The following is a 23,605-nucleotide window of genomic DNA, read 5'->3' on the forward strand; positions in this document are numbered from 1 at the left end:
TGGCAAATTTTATGTTTAGTAACAATATACTTTGTTAATTAATACATTACTGTTAATTTTATTGAAAATTTATAATTACAAAGATTTTTGTTTGTTTAAGGTTGGTCCAAGTGAAAATCAAAAGCCAATTAGAGCAGCTGCTCGATTAACTGTTGTGAGTGAGTATTCACATTTTTCTTTAAAACTCTGCTAAAAAGTATATTACTGAAAAAAATTAGAATATTTTAAATTATAAAAGTTTATTCTTTATTCATATTAAATAGTTTTAATGCTTTGTTTAATGTTAGCTTACATAGAATACATTTCCTATTATGTATAGTATAATGTAATAAAATTTTTAAACGAAATTTAATTAATTATTAGAATAAACTGCATTAATTTTTTAAATTGTCAGCGCAAAGAATGATTTAATTAAATATATATATTATTATATATTTTAACTTTTAGTTCCACCCAAAGATATTACAATTAATGGCCTTCCAGATGGAGAAGAAGTGATGGTTCGTGAATCACAAAGATTAGTTCNTTATATATTTTAACTTCTAGTTCCACCCAAAGATATTACAATTAATGGCCTTCCAGATGGAGAAGAAGTGATGGTTCGTGAATCACAAAGATTAGTTCTAACTTGCAAAACGAGAAGAAGCAAACCTCCTGTAGAAATGAAATGGTATAGAAGATCTGTAGAACTTGTTCCAGGTATTTCAATTTAACTTAAACATTCTTCATAATAAATGTAGGAAGTAATTGAATCGAATGAATTCAGAACCCTATTTGAGAAACTTTGTAAATATACTACTAACAATACATAAGTTTTAACTACTTTTATCTGACTAAAGAGTTAAATTCACAAAAATATATTAACGCTTAGAATTTAAAATTATCTTAAACATTTAAAAAATTAATTACTATCAGTTTTAGCTTATAAAAATTTTTTAATCATTATTAACGAAAAAAATATAATAATGTAAACTGGATGAAAAAAATTTTTCGAAGAAAGAATTTAAATAACTATTAACTGAAAACCTGTTTTAAATGTTTTAAGTTAGTTTTTAAGTAATCAGTAGGCCTAATTCTTACAAAAAAGAAATCATATAAAGATTTAAATTATTGTTTATTTATTGAAAAAGTTGATCACTTAATTCTTACTAAATAATTATTTTTTAATCGGGATATTGATTAAGCGTAGAAACTTTATTTGCGGATTCCTTCTCTTTAATCAATATTATTTAGGATTAGCTCTTAAGAGGATTTTATTCATTCTATTTAAAATTAATTATTTTCAAATCTTTCAATATTTTCTTCTATTTTGCGTGATAGGCCTTGGACTTAGCATAAATCAACTCTATCTAACAGTGTTACAAAACGATTTAACTGTAATCCTCATCTTACTTAGAAAGCTAATCTTCTCTGATACTAATTAAAACTATTGTGATGATAATTTCTTACAAATAAAGATCAATCACTTCTATATATCAGGATTTATCACTTTTATAATTCATTATAGAATGATTTAGAATGCTGTTTAATCTATTTTATCTACATAGATTAAAATATAGCAAAAAGGATTAAATAATTAGTAGAGACAGTATTAAATATCTTCGTGCATTTGCTTTACTTAATAAAACCACGTCTCTGAATTTACTTGATGCATTCATTTTTAGTTGACATATTATATAAGAATATTATAATAAGTACATTACTATTCACGCTACAAAAAGTATTCTCTTAATAAATTAATGATATTAAACTGTAACTGCTTCAGTAGCCTAATTTTTAAATTGAGATAATTAATAACAATAGGTTAGAAATTGATGATACTATATTTCAAGATGGACCTTCTCGTTAAATTGTCGTTTCTATTTTTTCCCGTTTATATTATTTATTTTCTATTAAATATTCTAAGATATAAAATAGTTCTTAACAAAAGACAAAATATCTGCTGATATAGCGCACAATTAATACTAATGAAGTTCAGCGAAGTTAAGCGAACTATTACAAGTGAAGTTAACTATTTAAACAAAATTTATGTTATTAAAACAATTATTTTTTGATGAAATTACTTGATTTATTTAATGATTAGAGCAGTTTATACGGAAACTACATAAGGAAATTATAGGAACCAAAATTTTAAGAATTTTAGAAACTATTACTATCTCAGAAATCATATTTTTTTTACTTTAAATTAATTAATAATAAATTATTTATTTTAAAATTTATTAGCCAATTTTCACTGCTTAAAAATTATTATTGTAAAGAACTGTTATCAGGGAAGACTCATCTGTTTATATATAGTATATAAAATGTCTATTATATTCTTAATTAGTCGTATCATAATTCATATAAAAATAATGAATATAATTGATAATTATCGTTATCACAGTTATCGAAATGTTTTAGTTTTTAATTATTGAATTTGCGTACCTTATCTACTGGATGACAGTAATTACAAAATTTAATGTTGCTTAGAGATATAGCCTATATCAGTCCAAATGAAAACAAATTCGGTATAGTGACATTACAGGACATACAGAAGACATTTCTATTAAAAATTTGTACCGAAACTCACGAGTATGGAAGTTTTGTCACTGCAGTTTCATTTGTGAGAACGCTTAAAAAAAGTTCATTAAAGCATGCTGTAAATATGACAGCCTTGAAAGATAATATCATAGTATACGTGAGAAGCATCATAAAGGATCATGACATGTGGCCGTTGAATACAACGTTCATCGTCTTAAGGTTCTATATCGTCAAAATGGGGACCACATTGAGCAGCATCCCTTGCATCGCTAAGTTGTTTGTAAGGCATGAGTGTCATGTGCAAATAAAATGTTAGTTGCGACTAGCGCTAAAATAGCCATAATGATTGTTTCAGTACAATTTTTTTTTTCTACGAAAATTATTTCCAAATATGTTGAAATGTCACCGTACCAGATTTGACTGCATTTCGATTGCTAAAGCCCTATTTACACAGCATTAAACAGATATACTTTAATTATGTTAACCCGGTATATTAATTTCATTATTGTAATTTATCTTATATTTCTATTCATATATTGAAAATATATGTACTGTAATATGTTAATCTACATATACGAATAAAATTCAAATCAAGTCCTTACTTCATTAATTTATCATTAAAAAGATTTTAAAAACAGTTATTAAAGTCGATGTATAATGTAATCGATATGAGACATGAAATATTAATGATAAATAGCACTAATGCTCTTGGATAGGCCTAATATTAAAGCTTAATTAATTGTTAAATTCTTAATTAAGCATAAATTAAGGATCGAATAAACAAATTCCTCTTTTCAGAAAAAAATATTCGTATTTATTACAGTATTGAAAAATATATGTGTTTGTACAGTACATAATTTAAATTTTAATATTTAAAACTCAATATTTATATAATTTAATTAAAATAAATAAATATAGGGGAGACCGGGGCAAGATCGGCATGTTAAGCTTTACTTACATTTTGTGTAATAAATACTGCTGTAAACTGAAAAAAAAGCTTTGCATATTGTCTATTGGAATGTTACCTTACTATAGAACTGGTTAAAATCAGTTTGGAAATAAAAATAATTAAAATAATTACAACTTTACAAGAAGAGAGAAATTGACGAAGTTGCCCCGGGTATAGGGGCAAGATCGGCAACTTCTCTCTTTTTGTAAAGTTGTAATTATTTTAATTATTTTTATTAAAGTTGCCCCTGGTATAGGGGCAACAGTAATGGGGCAAGATAGGCACGTATATAAAATTATGTTATTAACAATGTATAAGTTGGAATTCACTATTAAAACAAAGAAATACAAATCCAACACCCATTTAATATTATTACAACGAAATGCAAGTTCAAAGACATATATACATGAATAACAAATGCAAACATGTTTTCATTTATCATCTGTTTGATTTTTATCCTTTGCTTCTAATGTGGCTTTATGTTGCCGATCTTACCCCGCTAGTCATGATTTCGAAACATTAAGTACAACCCTGAGAACAGAATGCCAAGCCACGATCTGGCCACGTGAATAAGTTGAAGTTACATCCTTCTAACAGGAAAAGTAACTTTCGTTATCATGGAATTATAACAAAACCTGCCAATTCAATATAAATGGAAAAAAAATATTATATGGAATTGAACGAAAATGAAAATTTGCTTGATAATTCAACTACGCTTGTTGGAGAACAATAAAAACACTACACTCAACAAGCCACCAATAAAACTCAACTGCCTAACCTATAACCAAAGTCTCCTTTTAATTTGTTTTTAAAAAAAAGCGCTTGACAAACTTGCCCCGCATGCCGAAGTTGCCCCGGTCTCCCCTATATATAGGCTATATATTATATATATGCATGATATTATATATTGATTTATTTATTTTATTTGAAAATTAAAAATTGATTATTAATATGATTGTGTTGATTAAGCTCTAAAAATGAATATGTTAAAATATTAGAGTATGAACTCCAGTATTTCAACATATAATTATTTTTTAGAGATTAATAATGTATTCTTGTAATTTTAAGTAATATAATATTTTTACCGATTAATTAAAAAGTTATTAGGCAAAAGTAATATCTTCTTTTAAAAAGTACATTTAATTATAAAATATGATATAATTAAATTCTTAAATGCAATGTCAATTCGATTTGTTATTGCAAATTAGTTAAGCTTACAAAATACAATAAAACTCATTATATTAAGATTATTATTTATTATTATTTTAATGTAGTCTATTGGGATTAGAGAACAAAAATATATTTTTTTCTGAAATGCATTCTATTTTTAATGAAGAAAAAAATGTTAAATTTTATTTTTAACATTGTCTACCTTTCATTTATGTGTATAATTACTTCATCACATGGTAATTAATATTTATCTCTATTTTTTAATCTAGAAGCAACTAAAATATCTGTAATACTTGATGAAGGAAGAGGTTTTACAACGAGTAGTTCGTTAACTTTGTATCCGAAATTGGAACAAAGCGGAACCACTTATACTTGCGAAGCTTTTCATTCAGCTCTAGAGAAACCACTTAGAGCAACAATCGCTGTTGGTGTTTTATGTAAGTGATTCTTTTAAAACTTTTACACCGATGGGTAATTAAATTTAATTAAATGAAAAGCTTCAGAATTTTATATTTACTATTTGGTAAAGATAATGTATGTAAACGGTTTAAAGTTTTTAAATTTGTAAATGTGTTAGAATGCAAAATAGCGTAATATAGCATAAAATATAAAGAAATTAATATAAAGTAATATGGACATTTCACTCTGACGTTCCTTAGTAGGATAAAAACATAGTAAACAAAAATACAACTATATTTTCTATCAGATCCGCCAAGTCCTCCAATAATCCAGGGATATGAAGACGATGACGTAGTTCAAGTGGATGACATGGTGGTTCTTATTTGCATATCTCGAGGAGGAAAACCAGCACCACGTATTATATGGTACCGGAATGATATACTTATAGACATGACACATTCGAGCACCGGTTACGAAACGACAAACACTTATACGTTTACAGCAGGAATCGAAGACAATAACGCTGTTTATCGTTGCGAAGTTTCGAATGCTCTTACAAAAGAGCCCTTGAAGAAATCTGTTACAATTCGAGTATTGTGTAAGCTTATTATTTTATTTATAAAATACATCTTTTACTCGAATTTACAATTATATATCAATATATTTAAATATATAATATAAAGTATATAATAAACATATATATACTTTTATAAAACTACTGATATTTTGTTATTCTTTACCAATAAGAATAAAACTTAAATAGCTTAAATATAAATATATATTTATATTTGAGCTATTAATTATTCAAAATTAACAGAAAATAACACATTGAAGAACACAAATACAACAAACAAACGCTCGTTTGTTTGTTGTATTTGTGTTCTTCAATGTGTTCTTAAATTATATGTAACATGTAACTGTTGTAACATGTAATTTGTTTGTTGTATTTGTTGTAGCATGTAACTGTTAGTATGTCTGTCGTATACATTCATTTATTGTTGCTTTTTCTTTTGAGAGAGATCGTTAATTTCTTTCACATTTTCTTTAACTTTATTCCAATGTTTAATTAGTTGAAAGATATAAATGCAGATATTTAGGTATTAGTAATATAGTATTAAAAATTAAGTATTATAATATTAAGTGTCATTATTAAAAACCTTTAAATCCATTCAATAATTTATTATCATTAATGAAATTACATGTTAACGTTTTATCCACATGCTTTATTGTTAAAATATTGTGTTTAATTTTTCATAACAAATATATCAATAATTTTTAACAGATAAAAAATTCTAAATTTACATTAAAAAACAATTAACTTTTTTATAAATTAAGAGTACTTAACTTATCTATTAGCATTTTCCCCTTTTCTCCTTGTTGTTGGAGTACAGAATTTCAATGTTCTATATATATGATACTAAAATAATTTACCTTTTAAATGTTTTAATTTACCTTTTAAACTTATATCTTTGTTTCATTCATGTTTATTTATCATTACTCAATTATATAAATAATTAAATAAATATAAGTTTATTTATTTATTAACTTTATATTAAGTATAATAATGATCGAAATTATTGCGAAATTATATTTAATTTGCCGTTTTAAAGTTGATATTTCTGTTTGCTTGGACTGATTGTTGACCACGCAATTATATTTTTGTAATTATTTTATGTAATTTATGAAAATTAGAATGAGAAAATTTTAAAATTATTTTAATTTCGAATTCTGTTTAAATACATCAATTTTTCGAGTTTATTTTCTTATTATTGAATTGTTAATCTTTTGTAGTAATTCGAGTAATTCAGTAAATTTGTTTTTAATAAAGATTAAATAAAATTCATTTTGAAGCGAACCTTAACATTAATTATAGCATAAATCTCTTAATTTAGTTCAAGTACTTGAGAAAGTATTACTGACGAGATGATATTTGACAATATCTTAAAAACCAATTGTATCAAAATATTGCAATTTAGCTGCATTAGTGAGTTTTAACATTATTTAATAATGTTAAAATCACATTTTCAAATATGTAATAGCAGGATTCCAAAATGTGAAACTTTGATGCAATGTAAACAAATAATGAACACTTATTCGCTATTACACTCATATTTGTTGCTTACAAGTTAGAAACATTTGAACATGAATACTTCCTTCAGAGTTCCAAGAGGAAAGTATGTAATTAGGAATAATTTTATTCTTAAAACGATAAAATTGCAATGCACAGAAAGTTGACTAAAAAGTAAAAGTAAAAAGTAAAAGTAAATTGGTGTAAATAAGTAAAATCAGGGTTTTTAAAGCGATATAGTTACAGTGTTAACTGAAAAATAGTACATAGTTAACTGAAAAAGAATCTGTAATGTAGACAGATTTAATTTGGGTGGTTAGTTTTGGCACATTTGTTTGTCAAAAGCTTTCTTTTGTATTGGATAAATTGCTTTACATTGATATTAATTTTTTTAAAAATCATTATTAGGTAACATTCATATAATTATACCATAGCTGATGTTTGGGTTTAAACAACTGTAATAAATAAATAAATGAAAGCACAAGAAATATCACAAGAAATACAAAAGGAAATATAATGAAGGAAAAAGAAATGATCATGTTACACTTTCTTTGAAATGTACTACAAAAATACGTTAAACAAATCACATATAAAAAGAACAAGTAAATAAATATACTGCAAAAAAAGCATTTGAAAATTATATCTACAAACATCAAAAGATAATCATATTTGACAACTGATTAGTAAATACTTTTTCCGAAATTTTTTTTATAAATATAGAAATAAATATATTTTTTTGATAAACTTTATATATTAGAGTTATTTGAGAGCAATTAATTTTAGTTGTCACAGCGATTCTTTAAATCAATTATCGCACATCACTGCTTTACCCTCTATAATGATGAATTTTTTAAATGGTTATATAAGTTAAAAAAACATTCACTCAGGCATCACTAAGCAACAGTTGCAACATCTAGCTCAGGGAGCGCCAAAGTGGTCAATATAACATTATTGGGGCTCGATTATCAAGCTTAAGCTAAGCATAAGGGGGAGCTAAGGATCAAGCATATCCGTCTCACTGATTGTCAGTTACAAAAATTATTATTAACAAATATACAAGAAACGAAAAAATAAAAATATAATAAAAAAATTGCAAAATTAAAAGAAATGTATTAAAATACTAAGTACAGTAATACATACTACTTACGCTACCCGACTTACGCGAACCCGGAGTTACGCGATTTTCAAATCGCGTCGATTCCTCTTTTGTTTGAGCGCCACGCAACCCTTGATTACTCACTCCCCCACACCATTTTTCAGCTTATATGTTCGGACGTGTCGCGCGGAATCGACGCATAGCTACAATTTATTTTGTGTTATTTATTTCTGTGTTTGTTATATCTACGGTGACTTGAGAGATTCAATGTGCTGATTTCTTGTAATTGTGAACGAATCAAGAGACAAGATAAGATTAACGAGAACATTTATTAGCTTACGTACATCCGACTTGGATTTTACACAAATTGCGAAATTATACCCCGACTTACGCGGTTATCGCTCGGTCCCACCTATCGCGTAAGTTCAGGGTATTACTGTACTTTGTTTTGTTTGTAACATAAACTTTTTGGTGGGGGTCAATGTGAGGTTTCGAAAACTTGTAGGGGGTCGACGATCAAAAAAGTTTGCCGACCCTTGCTCTAGTTGGTATGATGACAGTTTTGTTTCTGACATGTTAGAGCTTCACCTGACTACTCCTACTTCAGAAACCGTGAGTAATGTTAAATCTCGCTGATATAATGAAATGAATACTATTTAATTTCTATTTGTTATTAGCAAATTACGTAAAACATATTTTGAAATTATTCCTAAGGAAGTAAATACTGTACATTCATTAACAGAAGTTATACACCCAGACAGAATTGTCAGATTACTGCAAAAGTTGACATACAGCTATACCTCAGAGTTATGCAAATACTGCGAGATATTGCCAACAAAGTATCTTAAAATCCTATGAAACCTCAGTATTCTATAAAGAAATTCGCGTTTCCTATAAAATTTTAGAGACCAAATGTTTAGAATTTTCATAAAAGATAATGTTTGGAGGTTAAGACCTCCAATCAACATCTTTTATAATAAAGCTGCATGGTAAAACTGTCTTTCATTGTAAAGATGTAAACCACAATTTTGCAGCAAGCTAATACTCGGCTGCACATAGCTAGGGTTTTCATGTTGCTTACACTTGCTTGACCTGCGTAGTCTCCAGACTTGTCACCCACTGAACATTTGTGGAGCCATATGAAAAGCCAGCTGCTGCCATCTATGAGGATGAAGGTTATGCAATAGTTGCAAAATCTGCAAAGTCAGACCTTTCGCAGGATAACATACCGTACCTATGTTGCATGCAAACCATATTGGCGCATGTATCCAGGCAAGAGGAGTCCTACACGGTACTAAAGTATTTTAAATTGTGCCATGTTCCACAGGAAATTGTCCCTTTGCGACGATATTCAAATCACTTATTACAAACGTCATTACTCGAACAAATACTGTTTCATTCGATTTCATCGAGTCCTTCTTGGTGAATAACATTTCTGTAAATCATGTTGTATGTAAGTCTAGAATATATTGTCTGGATACATGTATCATAGGATCGACATGCAGTCATATAGATACAATATAATATACTGCAACAGAATTTCCCCATGTATCATAGGATCGACATGCAGTCATATAGATACAATATAATATACTGCAACAGAATTTCCCACAGATATTACACCTGCCACTCCAGATCTCCAAACTCGTACATGGTCGAAGCTGGTGTCTTATTTGATCCCAGAAATGATCAATTGGCGACAAATCTGAAGACTGCAATTGTACGTAAATAAAAAATAACGGTATTTTTACATTTCTGAGTAATTTTGGTAATGATTACAAAAATTTCAATAAAATAAAACTCTGACCAATTTATTTAAAATAAATTGTATGATCTGTTAGTCTTGTAAATATTAGCAATTTGTTTTGTTTCGTTGCATGAAAGTACAGAATATTTCAAAAAAGAAAGTTAAGCAGTTTGAAAATGAGAAAGATTTTTTTAAGAAAGAGATATTAATGTTATTATTTAACAGAGATTAGGATATAAATGACGCAAGGCAATATTAACAGAAGGTCATCCTATTACATTTAAAATTAACTCAAGTAACTTAATCTCTGCTTTTAAACATAGCAACAACTCCAAATTTCATCATTTTAATTCTGTCCTTAAAGGACGTCATTTCATAAAAATTTTTATATTGTGCGAGCGATTTCGACTAAATAGTGGTAAATGATAGTACACTTTGAATTGTATAGAATACTCGGTGCAAATCGAATAAAATATTAAAAAAAGTGATTTTTAAAGTTATGTTTAAGAAGAAAGTTTTATTTTCAAAACATTTATTTGAACCTATTTCAATCTTGATAATAAAATGAAAAAATATAAAAGTCAGTTTAAAAAATAAAAGTTTTTTCAGGTTATAGGAGAGAAATTAAATTAACATCAAATGATTTTCGTTAGAAAATACGAGTATATTTTATTGAGGAATAAAGAATTACAAAAATTTATTCAAAGAGAATCTTCATTATCAGTCTTTTCTTGAGCCTCAACATGAAAAATATAATAAAGAGAATTATAAAGTTTTCCAAAATTCTCAAACATTCAAATAATTTAATATTTAATTTTAAAAAATCATCAAGAACATTCTAGAACTTTCCGAAATCTAAAACTCCAAATTTTTTTACGTCTTTCTTGCAGGCGCATGTCCTCATCTACATAAAAAACATTTACTAGTTTTATTTGATTACTCAATTTTCATTTTAATATCTGGGTTGGAAAAGGTTTAAATAAATGTTTAGAAATAAAAATTTCTCCATAGACAATATTAAAGAAAATCATTTATTTATTATTTTTACTGGATTTCCACAAAGTCAAAAATTTTAATATTTTAGTATGTTTTGTACCTGAAAGTGTTCTAGCACAAACCACAATTTAGTCGAAATTGCTCTCACAATGTTATAAAGATCCTTACAAAATGGCTTTCATTCTTTATGCAAAAAGTATTAGGTACAGTACAAGTTTCTTCCTTCATATTTTGTACATTTAAATACAAATAAAATATTTTCTATTTAAATCAGTTAGAAAGTAAAGTCTACTATTAAAAAATTATATTTTGTATGGTGATTTAAAATGTATGAAATCGATTCTCATCATAACAAAGATATATTTTTTAAATTTACATGATGCAGTCGGACCAATGAATTTGACTATAAGTGGACCCTCGGAAGCTAATCGTGGAGACACCATAACTCTAAACTGCAAGAGTGAATTTAGTAATCCACCCGCACAAATATCTTGGGTTGTGGACAATAATATCGTGAGATCTTCAGAAACGGATACTTATCAAACAGCCGAGGGATGGGTGACTTCATCTAATCTCAGCATTTCTATCAACAGGCAGGTAAATTCTTGGATTTGTCTGAATGGTAAAAATCGTGTTTATATTTTAATAATTGTGAACATGTTTTATAATATAATTTAAAATAAAGTATAAACTATATATTTCTTATATATTCTTTACATTTATAGAGTAATATAAAAATAGATATATATATAGGCCTATATATAAAATAAGTGATAGGCCCTATATATTTACAGGTGGTATTTAAAGTAAAATTTTTCAGGTTATCAATACTTTAATTCATGGATATTTAAATATAAATATTGTTATGAGATAAAGAAGGTGAGAAAGTCAGATTAATCAATAGTTCAAAAAATTTGAAGTAATTGTAATATAGGATCTAAACTTATTATTTTTTTAGCTATGTATTACTTTAATATACTGTAATTTCTTAAGCATGAATTTTCTCGTAATTTCATTCATTGTAAATTACTTCTCTTTAGAATGAGCAGAGTAAATGTAAGAATTTCCATATATTATAAGTTAAGAAGTCTACTATTAACTAACTCCCTATAGTTTGGAATAAGTTAACGGGTTTTATTTAAGTCAATGATAAAAAGATATTACTTCCTGTTTGTCAATTCAACCATTACTAAAGTCTTTTATAAAAACCCAATTAATTTTCTATTATTTGCCTTTTGTTAAGAAATTCCATAAATTCAAATAAGATTCACGTCTCCTTTTCCTCATCACTTGTTGATGAATATTTGTAAAACAATGTTTAATCGCGATTTTAATGAATGTCAGCATGATTTTTTTACACATTTTATCCGTCATGTCGAGTTGATGTTTATGTTATAAACCTAAGGAATTTTACACGAAATACGTCTTACATCTACATTATCGTTTAAGTGGAAAACAGATCAACAGAAGTTCTTTTTTATAAATTAAAATTTTAATTTCAAAAAGTTTTTTATTTTATAATAATTATATTAGTTAAACGGACACAATAAATCATTCAAAATCAATTAATATAATCTTTATATATTAATTTTAACACCAAACTTATCAAATTTGTTATTGAACGTATTGTATTGGTTACGAATGACAAATCTAATTTTATAAAAAATAAATAGATGATAAATAAATAAACGAATGACACTTTTTGTGTCCTATCGTATTAGACGTGAGTAAAGAATAAAACGACTGTTATTTGTTTAGTTTAATCATTATTCTTTATATATATATAATACATACAATTGTAAGAAAATCTACTATATTATCATAAGAATGTTTCGGGTGTTTAATAAAACTTTTAGCCTTTAAAAATGATAAAAGTTCATTGAATTAATTGATTTAGGAATGACAAATATATAGTAACAAATACTAATTTTATAGTGACGATTACATCTTTTTTATACATGTTCAAATATAATCAGTATCTTTACTGACAATGTATATCAGTAATTGTTTTCTGAAGACCAATCTGTCAAATTTTTAATAGAATATTATAAGTGAAAAAATTCAATATGAAAGTTCTCATAAGTTTACTTTACTTTATTGAGTTTAAATTTTAAGAGGAAACATAAAAAGAGTTTCAGTTTAAAGGTTGTCGGGATAAAAATCGTCTGGCGCACGGTTTTCCCGCGCTTTTCCATTCGTTCAACAAACGACGGTTGTCGCCATACAGCAATCGGACCACTTTTGAAAACTCGACCACTGATTGGTTGAGAGACATCACACCATCGGCGGACGTAATGTAGCGCTCCTAAGTGCTGATTGGCGGAATCCAATTCTTCTTCAATCCTATAAAAGGATTGAGTTGTGGCGGGAAGTTCAGTTCACCGTGGACTCAGAAAGTGGACTCTCGTTTGGTCTTAGTTCGCCTAAGCTGGTCCCGAAGCTTGTCTCGTCTCGTTGGACTGTAAAGGACTTTAGAGTTAGTTCGTTGCAAGGTGTCTTTTCGACGGACCTGTTGTAGTGGATAAATGTGTTAAACTTCGTTATAATTAACGTTTTGTAAATGTTTGTGGTGTGAACTTTGTAACTGTACATACGTTTATTTCAATTTATATATGTTTTGAATTTTTAATCGGCGTATGTGTGTGTTTTGAACTTTACTAAGGTTAACTTACTCAAATATTTAAATAACGAGGTTATATAATATGTGTTTAATTCATATGAAACAGAACAGTTATTAGCTTTTCATATTTGCAAATTTCAAGAATGTCATTCGTTGACATAAAAAATACATACAGTATTTACATATTTGAATTCAGTTCGATATGAAGCATATCCGTAGTTCCTAGAAAAGTAAGTATAGATCAGTGGTGCGCGGCGACATTTGATCATAGGGAAGCTGTGCCAGCCCTGGATAGAATCATTGAAAGCAATATACGATATATTGGTTGTTGCATCCATGAGCGTGAGGTTGGTGCTCTGTAAAGCGCATGTATAATCTGGCTGGTTTACACGTTTCAGATATTTTTACCGTTGAAGCTATACCGTATTCGACAATACAGAGCTTCCATTAGGAATATGCATGTACGAATTTATATTCGTACATGCATATTCCTAATGGCAATCTTATACAATATCAATCTTAAATTGTTTTTCACGTGTAGTCTAGAAATTTGTAATAAGATACATAATGAGATTATAATAAAATGTTAATTTTAATTAATTGAAACTACGTTAAAATATAAAAATAATCGCACAATAGGTATTTATATTTTACAAAATACAAGGGAAGCGGCGCTTCCACACCTTATATGGATGACACGCCACAGGTATATATCTATGTAGAGAAGAAACTATTGAAAAAATAATGTAAACGAGTTTTCATTACGGTTTATTATTATTATTATTGTTTGGAATTGTAGAAATAGGCCTGTAGATGTTTTATGAAATACTCGGACTCAAAACTCGAACGTTACGGACCTGTTAGATCAATAAAACTTTCTAAGAAAATGCCATTCACTGAGAAAACATTTGTACGAGAACAAGTTATATATAATCAGTATTACAAACAAGAGTCTTGTGTTGTCTTATACACGGCTGCAATATCATGGTATAATTTGTAGTCAAAATTTATCGCATTCCTCTTTTCTGCCAATTTTCAATCTGTTTTTCTTATAAAACTATGAGAATTTTAAAATTAGAAATTTTATTATACGATCTATTGTACTCTTAATTGGAAGATTTCGTTACAAGAAATAAATAATGAAATATTTTATTGAACTTATACAAAGAATTTCATTAACTTACAAGAAATAGAATATCTATTTGAGACAAATGGTAATATATTTTAGAATAATTACACCGAATTATAAAAATATAAATACCCTGAAAAACAAAAATATTCACATTTATTATAGTTGCTACAGGTAATGTTCAAAAGGACAAGAAAGATCCTCCTCAAAAGCAAACTCTGAGATAAAAGAAGCAAAACAATAAACAAACCATGGACGAACAGACAATTAATTGCAAAAATATGCGTTTTTTTATATTTATTTAAAAATATATAATTTGAGCATAACATGCAAATACATATTATTAAATGTATGATAAAAATAAAAGCAAAAATAATGAATGTATTTTCCAAATAAGAATGTTTTTTTTAAACTTTTAAACAGCTTATCTTTTCTTTAAAAAAATGAGGATTACTTACAAACGAAAGCTTCTTAAATATAGTCCATATTCTAAGAATATATTAAAGGACTCCAAAGTACTACAATACATTGTTAGAGTGTAATATCAGTAGCAGTTGTCATATCAAAAGAAGATAAATAGTTTTCTGTAAAAACTACTTACCATTTTTAATATAACAATTATATTAATGATCTAAATTGACTAGTATTAAAAGGATACTTTTTAAATGAATTACTTTAATATTTAAAATAAACACTGCAAATTTATATCAAGAAGCTAGTTTTCTTTTTTATAAATCTTAACTGCTTTATGAGGTTTAATCGCTCTATTATGGGAAGAAATGCACGTGTTTCGAGTTTTCTTGGTACTAATCAATTAAATTAGTGTAAATATAATTCTAAACATGTTTGAATTGTCTAAGTGTAAAAAATTGGTTGTTGCCACTAGAAAATTTAAAAAAAAAGTCCTAAGGAGCTGTTGTGTTTATTACTACATGTTCACCACGTTTCGTTCGATTCGAGACTTGAACGTTTGGCCCTCTCCTTGTGAGTTTCAGACCAACCAACCTATATTTACACTAAAAGAATTATGTTTGTACAAATTGCATACAGGTTTTAAAAACTGTATAAAATCGAATATAGTGTATTTCTAGGTGTAATCATAAAAATTAAATATTTTTATGATTACAACTAGAAATACACTATATTCGATTTTATACAGTTTTTTAAGTAATATATGATTAAATATTTACCTATCGTAACAATACACTATGAAAGTACAAAGGCAATTTTAAATTGATTGATTGATCTAGTTACGTAAAAATTTTTTCAAAATGTATAAAATGTGTGTTAATAAATTTAATAATTTTAAGTAAAAATAAACTATGACCGGCGTTAATTACATTTAATAAGTATATAAATGTAAGTATAAAAGTATAAGTATATTTAATAAGTATATATTTTTTGCCGAAACAGTAGCCTAAAAAGGAAGGTCGTCTAGGAAACTTTTGTGAATTATTTTTAAGGATTGCTAATGGTATAGAAACGGCGAAAGGATAGACAGAAGCAAGGTTTTTTACCTTTGTGAATATGTCGTTTTGTATTTATATACTTATTAAATTTAATAATATTCACTTTTCCATGGTTTGATTCATTGTTGGGTATGAGGGAGGATCTAGGGCCTAAGTCCTCCCCATTGACACAAAAAGTAAAAAAGGATAACAGTTTCCGTTCGAACTTCAAAAAGTTTTTACCAACATTTATGATGATTGATATTAATATAGTATATTGGATTATCGCAATACAACTTTTACACACTTCTTAATACTGTATAAGGTACGTTTTAATTATTCAAACAATTTTCATTTTTGAGTTAGCTTTCCTTTGGATTCTTCTGCATTCGCTGCTGGTTTGGTTGGTGTAGAAAACAAAATTCATGACTTCTGATACCATATACAGATTTACTACGGTTTTCTGTAGAAAATAATTATTTTTATTCTAGAATTGTTATTTATTTAGATTTTTTCCTGTAATGCTTTTACTTTCCTGACTGTTATGTATAGGCCTACATAACAAGGGAAAGTAATGGAATGGGGTAAAATTTGACCCTCCGAGCTTTTTTTTGTAAATCTTTACGTTTTGTGACCCACAAAATTCAAACACAATAGAAAAAAGCAAAGCAATTCTTTGGGTGTATGTGAATGCATATGTGTATGTGTGTTGGCGTCTATTTTGTTTAATTAATTAATATCTCAGGATAGGGTGCAGATCAAAAAACAAAATTTGACACGGTAACTTGTGTATAAGGGGCATTGATGCCATTAAATGTTGGTGATGAAAAGTCTAGGGGAAGAGATAGAGGGTGATCACGTGTCATATCTCGCATGGGATTAGGCTTAATAAAGATTTTACTTATTGATAGAATTTACATATTTTTATAAAATTTTTCTCTTCTCTCAAAATGAAGTCTTTTCCTCTTTTATATTAATTAAAGAAAATTTAAAGAATTAAAGATTTTAATTTCGTCTCTTTTATTTATTTAATTTTATAAATTTAAATAAATAACTTACCTCTTCAGTCTATTGTCTTTTATAAAACTAATTGTCGGGGTAAAATCGTCCGACATACGATTTCCCGCGCTTTTCCGGATTTTCAAACGAACGGCGGTTGTCACCGTGGGAACGCCGTTCAAACAACTCTTGGAAACTCGACCGCGGATTGGCTGGAAGACATCGTACCACCAGCGGACGTCTTGTAGCGCTACTAAGCGCTGATTGGTGGAATCCTATTTGCTTCAATCCGTATAAAAGGATTGCGTTTAGGCGGGAAGTTTAGTTCACCTAGGACACATCAAGGGAACTCACGTTCGTCTAACTTCGCCTAAGCTGGCCTAGAAGATTGTTTTGTCTTGCTGTACGGTAACTAACGTTGGAAGGAGTTCGTCGCAAGGTGTCCTTTTCGACGGACTTGTTGTCGTGGATTTAATTAAAGTATTTGAACTTTGTTACACCCGACGTTTTGTAATTGTTTGTTTTGTGACTTTTGTTACTGTACATACGTTTTACTTGTAATATAAACGTTTTTGTGGAAATTCAGTAAACGTCTATTCTCGTTGTGAATTTGACTCTAATTTAACAAAGAATTAGATTGTTTACTCAACACCTTTTATTAGGATTAAGATTGATCTTGTTTACCCTATGCTAGGAGCAGTGAAAAAGCAACAAGGTTGAACTAAAAATGAAAGTGTTTACATTAATATTTTATTGAATTACAGCTTGCTTCATTCAAAAATTTTATTTAATACTAAATGTATTGTTTACATGGCTAAGTCACTATTTCACTTATTAACTCTTCAGTTTTTAACGTGAAATAGCTCAATCTGCATAAAAGTGCCGTTTATTCGTATACCTTCATATAACATTCTAAAAATCTCCGCTACATTCTACAAACTTCCATTTTTTCGATGTCCTTTCGTGACTTTCCGTCCATTCTCTTCGGTAACAAAATACTATCCAATCTTTGTAAAAGTTTTCAATTCGTTTGTCCTTACATTTTTTCTCAAACTTTAAGGCTATTTATATAATTATTTATCTAATAACATCGTTAATAGGTTTTAATTAAGTTAATTAGTTGCGTTTTTACCTATTTAATAATTTACAATTTTTAAATTATTTTCAAATGAGGTTAAGCTCCCAACAAAACTCATTTGTACTTTCTTGGTGTGAGGATGTGCGTATTTACCGCCAAATCTGTGATTCGTCACTTTTTTGCTACGATAAGTGCCTCAACAGACAAGACGAATACAGTAGATCTAGTGTTATGCGTGATTGGAATGGTTAGCTTAATCTATTCTTATTTTAATCTGAATCTTAAGTCAGCAAATCGTGCTTCTCCAGCTTCTGACGTTCCAAACAGAGAACTACCGAAAGCTACGCATTGTGATGAATTAATATCTTGATTTACAAGTAGTTTGTACAAGTAGTGTACTCGATACTACTGACAGGCATTATCTTGTGGTATGCTACTGACAGATACTACTATACAATACATACGTTCATATTGTACAGGTACATCGAAAAATAAACTGAATATATACCTTCATCTGTTCGGTGTTTTAGCATTGAAACTCGTTTTGCATTTAAAAGAATAAAATAGAGAAGTTTACTCTAACTTTCTCTTAATGTTTAAAGAAATAACTATACATCAGATACAAATTGTAAAAACAAAATTCATAAAGCAATATGTTATTAGAAAATATTTGCAATATTTTCTAATAAATGTGAAAAAATAAAACTAAAAAATAAATAAGCAAACTAAGTGATAAAATAAATAAGACGACACAAAAACATAAATACGAGCAGAAGATAATCAAAAGTTTATTCTAGAAACAAAAGCAGGAAGTTGAACGAAAAAAAGCACACTTTTTGAATAAGTAATTAATCTATCTAAAAGGTTTTTAAATCTATTAATATTTCTCTGATATTCATATCTTTCTATCTTTTAATTTTAAAATACAAATAATATTTGAAAAAAATATCTTTTTCATTTTAATTCAGGTTTGAGATCTTTCATAATTGAAGGTATTCAATGTTTTGTGAAAAAAAATATTTGAAATAAAGCAAAAGTTGAAAAATAACGTACACTCATATCCCGATATATTTATTCAAAGGTTTGGTGCATATAGAATTTACGATAATCTTTAAACTACGATAATTTCTAAATGTAATACAAGCGTAAGTGTGTTTTTGTATGTAAAGGCTGAATTTGTAAATTACAAAATCTGTAATATAATATGTGACTTTATGAGATGCTTCCTAATAAAAATTATCTCCTCTTATATAACATTAAATGATAACATTAAAAATGAATCATTTTAACAGCTGATTTTTATCAATTTAGTATTACATAGATTTAAAAACAACAGATTTAAAAATAAAAACATTATAGTAGTTATTCTAAGAATAATAAAGTTGAAATAATACAGTTTAACAAAAGAATAACATTAATATTTTTTAATATCTGAAAATATTATTATTAAAATGAATTCAAACTGTTATAAATTTACATTAAATTCTTATAAAAATGAAAGTTTAACCGAAATTTTAAGATTATTACTTATAATTATAAAAATAAACAGAGAGGTATCTTCTGGCATTAATAGGGAAATTCTAGATTTGACAAAAGCAAGAGTTAATAAACAAAAATCACATTTTATATAATAAAATGAATAAAGTAAGTAATCTTAAAATTAATATATTTTCTACCAAAGTGATCTTATTATAGAGAAGCTACCTGTACGCAACTATCTTACAGTGAAGTTAAAATTGTAGCAAAGTCATTAATGTTTAAGATTGATTATCTCACTTGACTTTTAAAATATATATTCTTATTCTTTGCTCTCTTATTCCTATTCTGTTGTACGTAATGTCTTCTCTGTGACTTGTAGAAAAGTTACCCTATTAATTTTTAAAATTATTTAAATTATCTTGGAAGTATCTATATATCATTGTGTAACATGAAATATATAACTTTGGTATTGCCAATAGAACTTTTAGAATTGTTTTAAAACGTAATAATAAAAAACATTTCAATTTTTTTGTTGTTTGGACTAATGCTTTCATATATGTTGATAAATAACATGGGATACAAATAGTTTATTGACTTTCTCTGAACTTGATCAGTTCTCAGATACGAAACAACTAATTTTTTTGTCCTGATTATCTTGAATATCGATATATAAATAAGAAAATTGTAACTTTCATAAGTTACAAAATTGTAAATTAACTACAAAATTACTAATTGCAAAATTAATATAAGGAACGAATTTAATATTATTGTAATAAAGAAATAGAATTATCATAGCAGAATATGGTACAGGTATATTTAATATTTAAAAAGTTATCATAAATTAAGTATATCATAAATTAAGGAAATTACAGTTTTATATAAATTACTTATTTGAATTATTATTATTTGAATTTGAATTAATGTTTATTAACGTAATAGGCTGTAGCCTGTTACACGGGGGATGTTTATACAATTTATCAACTTTACATAAATTAATTTTTTCAATGAACTTTTGCCATCCGTCTATTACAATCAGGGTGGTTGGATTTTACAATTTCTTAATTATCTACACAAATTTACTTCTACATATATGTATACTTTAATTTATACATCATATTTAGTATGTTCCTTTTTACACCTGTTTTAAAACATTTCAAATTTATGCAATATTCCACATAATATCTCTGTTTTTGCATTACAAAGATCTTATTTACTACATTAAATTTATATTTATGATAGCTTCTTTTACTTAGTAGCTTAACTTAATCATGTTTCTTCTTTTTTTCCTTTGCTAAATACTAAAACCAAGTGATTATTAACTATTATCTTTAACTGTCACTTCGAATTATCATCCAGGTTTCAGTAAAACCAATTATAATGTTAGGATCTATGAATTCCTTTAGTAAAACTTTATAATTTTTCCACAAAGATCTTATATTCTTCAAAACCTTTAACTTCACTATCTTCCAGTTTTACAAAGCTTATATTACAATTATTTTCAATTACTGTTTTCCTATTTGAGGGATCTAAACTTAATTCGGTTTGATTCTCTTGTCAATCATGTTCTTTTTAGTNTTGTTCATCCTATTTGAAGCTTAATAATTTCTCTGCTTTTTGTCGAACATTTCTGAAATTTTGCAGAAAGGTTTTTTTATTAGAAAGATTCATGCTACTAAATTTTAGTAGTTTAAGGTCGAAAGGTGGTGAGATAATAGGGTCATGTGTTTTTCCAATTTTTTTAAAACTCATCCATACCCTCAAAATTAAGGTTTTTTGACATTTTATAATAGTTAAAAATCAAATAAGCTTTTTAATAATATATGATAACAGATGGCGCCACTAAAATTTTAAATGTTGCCGGAAAAGTTGAGCAACTCGTGTTGAGCTGGTTGTCGTTGCTGGTTTATTTAGGTTCGTAAGAGCTTTAGCGTAGTTACGGGAATTGCACACAGGAGCGGTTTAACCAAAAGCTACAACTTAAATCGTATGTCTTTATGAATTTTTGGATAATATTGCTAAGATGACTTTGTGAAATTTTGTTCGGAAAGAAAGGGCGACAACTAATATCGAATGAATTTCGGTGTAATATGCGAATATCAACCACAGAAAGCCATATTTAAAAGCCCAGTAGTCAAGCTGCTATCTACGACCCTGTTTGTTCTCCAATGATTATCGTCGACCTTGTTTGTTATCCAAGTTGTATATGAAATATGAAATTGTCCATCCTGTTCGACATCTGTACAATAGTGGTTTGTGTTTTATGTTGGCTGAAGAGGGGCCAATGCCCGAAACGCGTAATGTAAAAGGCGTCCCAACTGAATAAATAGTCAATAAGTTGCCAAGTGTTGATATATGTCACCTTAGTGTGTCTGCAAAGAAACAGCTTAATAACAACAACACGGTTTCATCAGAATCAAACGAAATTGTTAATATAGAAACGGCAGTTATCGACCAGAAGAAAAGGAAAACATGTGTACAGTTCAATATCAAGAAAAGATACAAGTTGGCTGAAGAGGGGCCAATGCCCGAAACGCGTAATGTAAAAGGCGTCCCAACTGAATAAATAGTCAATAAGTTGCCAAGTGTTGATATATGTCACCTTAGTGTGTCTGCAAAGAAACAGCTTAATAACAACAACACGGTTTCATCAGAATCAAACGAAATTGTTAATATAGAAACGGCAGTTATCGACCAGAAGAAAAGGAAAACATGTGTACAGTTCAATATCAAGAAAAGATACAAGTTGGGATAATATTGCTAAGATGACTTTGTGAAATTTTGTTCGGAAAGAAAGGGCGACAACTAATATCGAATGAATTTCGGTGTAATATGCGAATATCAACCACAGGTAAAAACAAATATTGTTAAGATATGTTGTAATTGTCAATCTATTTATTTGAATTTTGTGTAAATTATAAGAAAGCCATATTTAAAAGCCCAGTAGTCAAGCTGCTATCTACGACCCTGTTTGTTCTCCAATGATTATCGTCGACCTTGTTTGTTATCCAAGTTGTATATGAAATATGAAATTGTCCATCCTGTTCGACATCTGTACAATAGTGGTTTGTGTTTTATGGTATGTTTTTAAAAAATTTTTTTAAAAAAACAGTTTATCTACTCGCGTATTTTTGTACAAATTTTCTTATGTTTTATTTTTTATGTCTAGTTGGCTGAAGAGGGGCCAATGCCCGAAACGCGTAATGTAAAAGGCGTCCCAACTGAATAAATAGTCAATAAGTTGCCAAGTGTTGATATATGTCACCTTAGTGTGTCTGCAAAGAAACAGCTTAATAACAACAACACGGTTTCATCAGAATCAAAAGAAATTGTTAATATAGAAACGGCAGTTATCGACCAGAAGAAAAGGAAAACATGTGTACAGTTCAATATCAAGAAAAGATACAAGTTGGGATAATATTGCTAAGATGACTTTGTGAAATTTTGTTCGGAAAGAAAGGGCGACAACTAATATCGAATGAATTTCGGTGTAATATGCGAATATCAACCACAGGTAAAAACAAATATTGTTAAGATATGTTGTAATTGTCAATCTATTTATTTGAATTTTGTGTAAATTATAAGAAAGCCATATTTAAAAGCCCAGTAGTCAAGCTGCTATCTACGACCCTGTTTGTTCTCCAATGATTATCGTCGACCTTGTTTGTTATCCAAGTTGTATATGAAATATGAAATTGTCCATCCTGTTCGACATCTGTACAATAGTGGTTTGTGTTTTATGTTGGCTGAAGAGGGGCCAATGCCCGAAACGCGTAATGTAAAAGGCGTCCCAACTGAATAAATAGTCAATAAGTTGCCAAGTGTTGATATATGTCACCTTAGTGTGTCTGCAAAGAAACAGCTTAATAACAACAACACGGTTTCATCAGAATCAAAAAAGCTTTCTTTT

General features: G+C 28.0%; 1 protein-coding gene across 1 annotated transcript in view; it reads left to right on the forward strand.

Annotated features, from left to right (window-relative positions):
* The window catches only part of LOC111634112 (synaptogenesis protein syg-2-like), a gene marked incomplete at its 5' end in the record, with an annotated part of 92,404 nt that overhangs the window by 14,763 nt on the left and 54,036 nt on the right, over positions 1 to 23,605 (forward strand). The window contains 5 exons of the mRNA XM_023378802.1: positions 101 to 158; positions 547 to 699; positions 4,909 to 5,076; positions 5,346 to 5,636; positions 11,331 to 11,542. Coding sequence (XP_023234570.1) covers positions 101 to 158; positions 547 to 699; positions 4,909 to 5,076; positions 5,346 to 5,636; positions 11,331 to 11,542 — 882 coding nt within the window. The remainder of the gene's footprint in view (positions 1 to 100; positions 159 to 546; positions 700 to 4,908; positions 5,077 to 5,345; positions 5,637 to 11,330; positions 11,543 to 23,605) is intronic.

This window comes from Centruroides sculpturatus, unplaced genomic scaffold (assembly GCF_000671375.1).
Source record: "Centruroides sculpturatus isolate CEXI.00-Female unplaced genomic scaffold, Cexi_2.0 scaffold868, whole genome shotgun sequence".
NCBI classification, from domain to species: domain Eukaryota; kingdom Metazoa; phylum Arthropoda; class Arachnida; order Scorpiones; family Buthidae; genus Centruroides; species Centruroides sculpturatus.